This window comes from Drosophila tropicalis, unplaced genomic scaffold (genome assembly GCF_018151085.1).
Source record: "Drosophila tropicalis isolate 14030-0801.00 unplaced genomic scaffold, ASM1815108v1 contig_845, whole genome shotgun sequence".
Lineage (NCBI taxonomy): Eukaryota > Metazoa > Arthropoda > Insecta > Diptera > Drosophilidae > Drosophila > Drosophila tropicalis.
Window position 1 is genome coordinate 6,761,599 of NW_027173338.1, and position 10,417 is coordinate 6,772,015.

Sequence of the window (10,417 nt, forward strand, 5' to 3'; positions counted from 1 at the left end):
TATAGTCACCTGATCTTGATCAAATTTGGCATAGTCGCTTATAGGCGTAGTAAACTCTCTAATATTAAGTTTCACGACAATAGCATAGAAAATAACGAAGTTATTGAGAAAAGTCACTGTTCGTGACTTTGGGGTTTGTATGGGAGCTATATGATATATTGGTCCGATCCGGCTGAATCCGAGATATACAACGCCTGCAGTATATACAAGCCTACGTGCAAAATTTCAGCTCTGTAGCTCTTACGGTCTAGGAGGAGTTTGCGTTGATCCAGACGGACGGACGGACGGACATGGCTCGTCTCGTCGTGCTGATCAAGAATATATATACTTTGTATGGTCGGAGATGCTTCGTTCTATGCGTTGCACACTTCTGACCAAAATTAATATACCCTTTTTGCAAGGGTATAAAAAAAACAAGTTGAGGCAAGTTGAAGTTATAAACAGTTTGCGAGGACAAAAAGGTAAAATAGAAAAACAATTTCCAATGTTTTAGATTTTAAATAAATAATGGTATATCTGAAGGGCAAAAGGGTTAACATTCAGTTTTGGGAAATATTATGGTAACATGTTGATTAGCTATTGTTCAAATCTGAAATTTGGGTATTGTTAAATATGTCAAAATAAATTCAGAGCACTCAAACTTTATTTTATATGGCATATATTCAGTAGCAATCAAGAAGAATCAAAATAAATATCATTTCCCAATAGCCGTAAATTTATTTCCATCATGCAGGCCCGTTTCGCTGCCAAAAAAAAGGACGATGCATCACCGAATACGACTTCTCCTCTAAGCAGCCGTGAAGGTCTGACTAACAAGGCATCTGGTAAACCGCTTCGTAGCAATATGAAGGGTGAAAGGAAGGCTACACAGGATCCCGAAGAGCAGCGCGCACAGAGAACTAGTCAAGTCAAAAAAGCACTGAATGCCGACCAAAGGGGTAAACGTTTATGTCCTCCACGAAAACATCCGGAGAGAATCACTAAGAGGGAGAAAACTATACAAAAATTCAAGAATATCAATTTCTCACAACGCGATTCGGATCCTCAGTTGACCGTACAGAATCTTGAGTTTCCGGATGCGAATATTAAACGTACGGAACTCCACAAAAGAGATGAGTGCGGCAAAAGTGTGATTGCACGGCATACCGCAAGAGATCTCGATAGTTCCAGTAACTCACATTTTCGTGATGGCATTGAGACAGTGAAATTGCGTCAAGGTAGTTGCACTCCAACCAGTGACACCATATCGGCCGGTACGAGGCGAGCGACAATTGAACGTGAATCAAATCGTTTTCGTGGTATTGTTAATTCTTTAGAAATGCTCGACTCTAAGCATAAGCCATCGGAACAACCAGTTAAATTTAATGGGGCGCAGTGGAAAAAGGCTTGTTCGGCTAGTTATGTGGCTGGAGCCCCGCGTGCCCGTATTGGTCGTTGTCCAGAAAATTACGAACAATTGGCCAAGTTAACGGCGGCAAGGCAAAAATTCTTTCTGACACAGGATCCACGCAAGGCCAAGTGTCTAATCAATCCGGCTGCCCTGCGTCATAAGCCACTCTCAAAGAACCAAGAACACGATATGATTAGCAAAATGGTTAAACATGGCGACAATTTGTGTGCCAGCGCAGGATCAGAGACATCAGGAACATATATTTGTGAGGTGTTAGACGTCCAGAATCCTTTGGGTCTGGATTTTCAGGTACGAATTCTGCAAACTGAATGTCTCTTACTGCCTTAACATGCGATTATTTTCCAACCAGGGCATGGACTATAAAAACTGTTATGAAAAGGATGAAGTGGATTTGCAAAATCAATTGCATTACTGGCGTATCAAGCGGTACATTAAGAGACGTGAAACGCAGAAAACAACCAAGGATAAAGTGGAAGCCGAATTAGATAAAGAACGCACGGCGGTACCAGCAAGATTTGATACCAACATCAAGGATGATCCAATCGAGGAAAACAGTTTGCCTAGGTCTCCCCGTTTTAGTGTACTCTATCGAAGTACAGAAAAGCCGGATAATAAGAATAAGATCGAACGAGAAGAGCAACGCCGTGAGGAACGCTACAAAGAAATTTACTTGAAAAATAAACTGAGACGAGCAGAGCTTGAAGAAGAGAAAAGGAAGCAAGAGGCAGCCGCCAAGGAGATGCAAGCTCGTATAGTGGCTGAACAGGATTTGCAAAACGATGTGGCAGTTATCGATGATGCCATCGAGCGAAGCTTTCGCAAGCATGTCGACATTAAGCCGGTAATTAGAAAACGCAAAGTTTTTCCTAAAACATTAACGGAAACGGAACGCCTGAAATCTGTGATGCACAGAGAGAATTGCATAGCAAGGGATAAGGCAAGAATTGCCCAAAAATTCTACTTGGAGCGAACCGGTAAATTAAAGAAAATGCCAGATGTGGAGCAACAGATGCGTTGCGAGGAGAGTATTTTAGGTAGTCTGGGATCTTCGCCCAGTGAACAAAGTAGTGACGATGAAGACTACCTGAAAGTGGGAAAAATAGGTGAGAAATTTCAATTGCGAGGATTTCATTTCAAGCATGGTGATGGCTTGCGTGGCAAATTTCATCGACATCAGAAAATGGAGGGTAAGCGCACAGTGAAGGGCTGCCTGACCCGTGATGAATGGCTGAATCAGTTGGCACCCCGCAAAGAACCCATTAAACTTGATGTGGAGACTGGCATTACAAAGGTTCTCGATCCAGATGATCCGAATTTGAATCTTTTCCCTCCAGAACCATTGTTCATTCATCGACGAGAGCGTCGCAGTGCCGTTAAAGAGTTCATTGGCAAGCGACTGGGTCAGCATTATCATAGACATTTGCGCAAGAATCTTAAGATTGTGGCGCCCAAGCTTCAATACAAAGTTAAGAAATTCAATTTAATTCGTTACGTCTTTCCCGAGCAGCCAGTAGTGCCCGCTGATGATCGAAAATTATCCGAAAACTATGATCTGATGGTGGATGCGAAAAAAGTGAATACCACATTGGAGTACATTGAGCTCAAGAAAAAGATGGCAAAGGCAAATCACCAGAAGAAGAAACGTGAACGTATGCAGATACTTGGAATTCCATGTGTAGAGAGCAAACAGCTGAGAGCTGCAAATCCCTGTGAGGTGCAAGAGGAAGAGGTCGACTTGGATTGGGTGCCAGAGCCAGAGCCATTTTATAGTGAGTATAATTATCGGCTTGATTCTATGCCAACAACAACCCAACGGCTTTTGGATGATGAAAATGATCACCCTCGTCGTCAAACTGGAGGCGGAAATTCAGAGCCTCCCTATCGTTATCGTGGCAATATGCCAGCTCCGCCGTATCGCGAAAGAACTCTCATGATACATCCACGACGAAGGCGAGACTATGAGGGCGAACGTGTTAATTCTTCGGAATTTAATGAATGCTTGATTGACTCATTGCCCATGCTCGAGCAGCCGCCACCGGATCGGGTAAAGTTTGCCAATGTACGTACCAAAAAACGTCCGTACACCGAGTTGTTAGAGGCTCGACATCATCACGATCATTGGTCACCCACGCAAGTGAAAAACGTTCATGTACACTATCAAACCAAATGCGTTTATCCAGAGACTACCAAAGTGATACAAAAGGAAAAGGTGCCCATAGTAAAGTTTGAAAAGGCCAATCCACCGTGTGCCAAATATGTCGACAAGGATTTAACCATGCCTGACTATAATTTCGATAAAATAATCAAGGATCATTTGACGCAAACGCGACAAGATAAGAAAGAGGCAGCTAAAGAGGTGGTTCAGGACTTGTGCCATCAGCATGATTTTGTCTTCCATTCACGCGATCCTGAGGAACTGGCTCAAGTGGATTTTCCTGGACGGCGGCAGTACTTGGATTTTCTGCGTGAGACCCGGGAGGCTATTTACGAGACAAAGGATATAGAACCCGGTGAAGAACGTCTATTGGTGGATCGTAAGAAAATTATATCTGAACTCGAAGAAGATCTTAAGAGTATAGAAAACTGTTTGAGCTCTCTCAGTAGCTCAGATTGCACTGATTTGTCATCAGACAGTGGCAGTTTTTTGATTTTAGAAGGCAAGACCAAATTGCCCTTGGAGTATATAAGAAAACCTTTGGTGCCCTTTGAGGAAATGCGTCGCTCTCGCTTTCACGCAGAAATCATAGATGTCGATGCTGAAGAAGCGAATCCCTATCGACTATTACCGTTTTCGGGTCAGCATAAAGAGCAAGCTGCTCTATTGGGTCCAAAGGATAAGTTTTTCACCTTTAGCTCACGTCTACGCAATGGCTTACGATTGAGATTAGAAGTTCCCGTGCCAGATGTACGTAATACTCTTCTTGGACCCGGACCAAAAAAATACTATGGAGCAGTTATAACCGATTTGGATGAAAATTATATAGAAGAGCTAAGAAGTCGAGCCACAATTAAGTCATTTAATTTTAAATCTGGCATTGAACTGCTCAAAGTGGCCATGCGTCTTAAATACGAATCGCTACTCATTCAGGGACAAATGGTTCGTACAAAGATCTATGATCGCATGAACGAACGTCATTGGGTGAATATGAAGAATACAAAGATTCTTTATGAAGCACTCTTTGCCAAGTGGCAGAAAAAAGAATACAATTCAGCCATGACAATGGTTTATGAAGTAAAATCTTATTATGAGACAACTGATCGATTGAAACAGGAATATCGTGGACTGGAACGTGAACTAATGATGCTCAATATGGATATTGTTTTCATAGAGGGTCATTGGATACGTTGCATAATGCTGCAGAATTTCCATTATCTGATGGGTGATCAAGAGTGGCGCATGGAGAACGATTGGATACATTTGGTAAACAAGAAGAAGCGTCATAAGAACACTGACGCCACCGATGATGTAAACGAGGAGGAGGATTTAGAGTCAATGACTGAAGAGGACGATGAAGAGGAAAAATTGGAACTGGAATCGTATGACGAGTCCATTGCTAAGCGAGCCATAGTGAATATACGTGTGCGTGATAAAGATGATGCCTGGGCCATAAGAGCATTTTACTATGATGTTTACATGCGAAATTTGCATCCCATACTTCAAGTATTTCCCGATGCTGCAGCGTTTCTTCACGGCCTTGAGAATTTGAAAACTAAAACTTTTATGTTACTGCTCGAAATGCATTTCACTTTGTCCATTCACACTGAACTGCAGGGAAGACTCGAGACCTTTATCGATTGGTGTGCCATGGATCTGAAGGAGAAACAGGAGTATGTGGCCCGTAAATCGGCAAAGAAATATTTCATGGAAGATCGAGCCGTCGAAATGGAGAATCGTGTCCATCATTATCTGGATAAGCCCATAGCAAATTCATTTGCCGATGAGAGCTTCAATAAAAATCGTGCGATTCTTGCTGAAGTCTGGCGTCGTATTGTGCCCGCCAATGTGCGAGGCTCTGGCGATGCCATACCCAATTCATCCGACATGGTGGCCGCCATTAGTGATGTGCTAATTGAAATTCTTAGCAAGTTCGAGCAAATGGATATCAATCGTGTGCGCGAGGTAGAAATGAATTTACGCAAACGTCGTCGTTATCTGGAGAAACTCTCATCTCAGGCCTATCAAGTGGAGCGCCGCATTGATTTGGAAATGAAGAAAGTACGCCGAAATTTGGAACCACCGTACAAACCGCAACGTCGCGTGGGACGCCTGCCACGCCTCCATCCGAAGAAACGCATTGTCAAAGTGGAAAAATTACCGCCGGTTATATCCGAACATACCCGCAACTTTATGCGAGCCTTCAAGGAGGACGGTGCAATTGGCGAGACCATGACCCATGACTCTCTAATGGTTGTCGACAATATGCAAGAGCAAATTATTCCATTCTATTTTGATCATTTCCTTAAAATCAATGGCTATGTGCCCAATTATAATTTTAAAACCAATATTGAGCTACGCGATGGACCCGAAATCAATCGCTTTCAGGTGCGTGATGTAATACCCGATGTCCTGCAGAAAGTTGAGAATTGGGAACAATTGCATAAGAAAATAATGGAGGAAAGTATTCAACGTAATCCCAGAATGTATGAAAATGTGAATTAATTATGATCACTTGACAATTCTCTCCCTTTTTTTTACTCTTACCTAATTCTTGAGTTTGCATTAAATAAAAAAAATTTCAAGTACACAAAGAGAAGAGAGTTTTCTGTTCTTCTGTTGTGTCACCATAATTTCTCGACATCTATTACCAAAGCAGCTGTCACTAAGCAGCTTCCCTTCATTGTCCTGCAAGTTTGAGTTGTTGCAGCAGATGGAAGCAGCTGCAATGGCAATTCTCATTTTCTACCTGCTGTCCTACTTCATTGCCACTTGCAATGCCATTGGCTCTAGGCTTCATCATCCGTATCCCCTCGTCCCTTCAGCACTAGTTCCTGGTTTTTGCCATTCTTTTTGTATGTCGTAAAACTTGACTTGCTTTTGTGTTGTTATATTTGCACATAAATCACACAACTTTCTTTGAAATTATTTGCTGCTGCTTTTTAGTTGCATTCTCTGTTTTTTCCTTCTTTTTTTATAAAACATTTTCCTCTGCTCTGACAACAAAAAAATTTAAGGATCTTAACTAGGTGAAAATCTTCCTTATGATGTGGCAGCTTAAAATAAAAATAAAATAAAAAGCATTTCAACATGGAGATATCCAGTTTATATGAAAGCCAAAAAAACTGTGTTTTAGCCATATCATCTGGAAGCATAGCTGGCTTATTGGGATGACCTTAAAAGTGTTAGCTCACCGATACCCATAGAGATTGTATCTAAGTCATTCGTTAGTTTATCTTAGTTTTGTAAGCTATTTTCTAAAAGACAAATTTTATTTATATATGGAAGTCATCTGTGAACTTAAACAAAAAAGTTATTTCACTATCTACACAATTTATAATTAATGCTAGCGAACTTTTGTTAGTTTTCTCGAATAAATTTGAATACATTTCATGCTAGTCACTTTCTGCAAATCAGTAAACACTTTAACAACTACAGTACTCATTTTTCCCTCAAATATTTATACACTTCATTCATTTTTTTTATATCTACTACTGTCATTTTGACAAAGGGAAATCGCAGACACGCCTCCGATGCTCTTTTTATCCCTACCTTTAGCCCCTCTATCTTCATCCCGCGAGCCTTTTTAACGTCACACAATTTCCATTAGCAGCTAATGAAGCATTAAAAAGTGACAAAAAAAAAAAAAAAAAGAAAGGAAGAGACGAGAAGAAAAATACTTAACGCCATATTTCCAAGAAGCACCGAAAGAGCTTCTATCAAAAAGCACAAGGGCAAAACAAAAAAAAAAAAAATATACAGAAAAGTAAAAAAGAAAAATTGTAAAATGAAATAAAAGAAAAAGCGAAATATGCGTTTGGCTGGGCTTCAGCTACAGCTGGAAAGTAAAGTGAGCTCGTTGTCGTTGAAAATATAAAAGCATCACGAATTAAATACCTTTTAGCAATTAATCTGCTTAGCTAATGGACGATTTCAATGTAGACGACAACTGCAAAGGGACAAAAGAATGGTGGCGAAATGGAGAGATGAGTATGGAGTATGCTGGTGGGGGAGGGGAGGGGGATACATTAGGCTTAAAGCTGGCTAGCCAACTGAATGACTGGACTGGCCAAGTCCCAAAGCGCCTCAGTGTATGGACTACAACTAACTATTTGCCGACTAATTTCATTCAATAAACGTTTCGCGTATTGGGCCATTGATGCTTTCTGCCATTCTGGATAATGCCACAGCCACTGAAACTGGCTCTCATCCTGTTGTGCCTTCTGGCATTTGTATGTTTGCCTTTTGTTCAATTTGCCATTGGACTCCGCTGTCCGTTGGAATTTAATTTATTTAGTTGCCTCTTTTTGTTGCTAAACGCCAAGCTAAACTAATTGATAAGGCCAGTTGATTTTTAATATCACTTTAGATTTTTTATTCACATTGAATTTGATTTGATTTGATTTCAAAAGCCACTTCCCTTAATTAAGACATCGAAATCAAAAGTTTCAATTAGATTCCCTTCAATGGCAACCTAATTTGTATGCCTCGTCGATATAAAATAAATTTTCTTGTTCATTTCCATTTAAAATTAATCTCAAATGTGACCGGAAATGAGCAAAACTATGAAAGTAAATTGCTTCAACGTAATGAAAACTTGTTGAATCATTTGCAGATTAGTTTTTATGAATAAGTATGATTATTTGATATCTTTTTTTCTCTCTCTGTTTGCAAGGGTATAACAAACAAAAATCTTTGCTAATTTCAATTGAGAACATAGCATACTTTTTTGGTCCACATTTTACTTCACTCCGGATTAAAGTGTACAAAACTTTTTTACTTTATGAAATATAAATTGAAAAATAATTTAAATAATGTAAACAAACCATTAATTAAACAATTTTATAAATTTAATGCTTCAAGTAATAAGCAATATGCAAATTTTAGTGCGAATTAAATATCCTAAAAAGGAAATGGAGTCAACATTTTAATTAAATACATCCCACCCTTTCAAATGTATATGTGAATTTCAGTTTTTAGTTGAAATGATTAGTTTTTTTTGTAATTATTTAAATAACTTTTTGGACAACATTTCAAATTGATTTAAGCCCTCGTAAAAATAAGGTTAAAATAATCATCATTATTATCAACGTTGCCTCGATGTCAGTTATAAATGGCACGTTGAGTTTTCAAACCTTTCCCTTTTTTTTTCATATGTATGCAATATATTTAATCCATATTCCATATGTATATGAGCGTATTTTTACCTATCTTGGTCTTGTTGTTGTTGTTGTTGAACATAACATTATTTGCCTGACGTCTGTTCATTTGTAACATTTACAACATTTCGGTAGGTACATTCCTGCTGTTTTATTTATGTGGCATGCCCCATCATATTTTATGTTATTATATATTGAACATATACTTATGTTGCATAACATCCGGAGGTCGCATAATGATAAATCATGCCTGCCTTCAACCTTCTGCAATACTTGCTGTGCCTGTCATAAACAAAAATATTTGATTGAAATGTGTGTGAGTGTGCCTGCATGTGTGTGTGTGTCTGTGTGTGTGTGTTGTGTGGGCAGTAAAGGACATACAGAAGCCAGTTTTAGGACCAAAAAACCTGCTCTGACAGTTCACCTGACGCACGGCTCGTTTCATACTCATTTGTTTTTGTTCGTTAGGTTTTTGTTTTGCTTTTTTCCATCGTATTAAAGTTTCGCCCACTTGCGAATTAAATGAAGCAATTCACCTAAGTGAAATTAACTTTAACTCATTCCACATATTTTTGGCTTTTCCCTTTTTCTTTTGCTTTTTCTTTTTCTGTTGCTTTATTTCTTAGCCAGCCCAACTCAATTCATGGATTTATTGTTTCTGTCAGCCTGTCTAATTTTACATAACAAAAGAAAACTCAATTCTAACATATTGTAAATTCTATACTCTTATATTGATTGATTTCATCTTTATATATAATGTATTAAAAAGGCTTGGACATTTCTAATTAATCATTATTAATACTTATCTAATGTACAACAAATGTGTTAAGGGATATCCCTTGTTACGATCCTTAAATTATTTAAAACCTTATGCATTTTTATAACACCAAATTCATAGTTTACTTGAAATCCGAAATTTTTCTCTTATATAATTTCTTAGAAAACGTTTTTGCTCACAAGCATAAGACAAGAAAATACCGATTAATTTTCGTTTTAGGTTCTTGTTTTATTGTACATTTAGCTTTGGACTGCCCTTAACTAATAAACCCATTTCGTTGAGAGTATGAAAATTGTAATGTTTTGATAGTTGAGAAAATTCAGTGGTTGTTTTCCTTTCGTCATATGTAAAAGCAATTGGCACAGCAATGTCGGTTAACGGTTGATTGATATAAATAATAAACTAAATCTGGCGATTGGACAGGCTTTTGACCAAGTCGAGCAGAAGCAATTGACAAGCATTTTGATGGCTTTTTCTGGCTGGCCATATACATACATACAGACACATTTATTTTCTTACTTTGACTGACAATCGCAATCATTTGAGAAAAATGTATCCCCTATATTAGTACGCAACTTGGTTTGAAATAAATTTGTTCTTAGTGAGTTGGGAGATGAAAACAAAATAAAAAGATTTCATATTTTAAGTCTTGAACAATTCTTCACGACTTAAATAACTATTTGAAATGCTTTTCATCATTATGATATCAGTATGATATACGTATCAATAGGATTTCTAAATTTAATAATCACAATTATACCAAAAAACCATTTCCTTAGACAGAAATTTAAACAGCCAATTTAAAGCCAAGCAGTCTATTATAGATACTTTAAATCTATGAGTATAGGGTATAATCATGTCAATCATAAAACTATATTTTAGTTCATAGAAAAATTGAGAAAGTTTGTGTTGTG

General features: G+C 38.4%; 1 protein-coding gene across 1 annotated transcript; it reads left to right on the forward strand.

Moving 5' to 3' along the window:
* The first annotated feature begins 619 nt into the window (after positions 1 to 619).
* LOC137581331 (uncharacterized) lies at positions 620 to 6,159 on the forward strand. Its single transcript, XM_068295558.1, has 2 exons — positions 620 to 1,699; positions 1,761 to 6,159. Exons 1-2 carry the CDS (start codon positions 728 to 730, stop codon positions 6,069 to 6,071), a joined length of 5,283 nt encoding a protein of 1,760 aa, XP_068151659.1. The 5' UTR covers positions 620 to 727; the 3' UTR covers positions 6,072 to 6,159.
* The last annotated feature ends 4,258 nt before the right edge of the window (positions 6,160 to 10,417 follow it).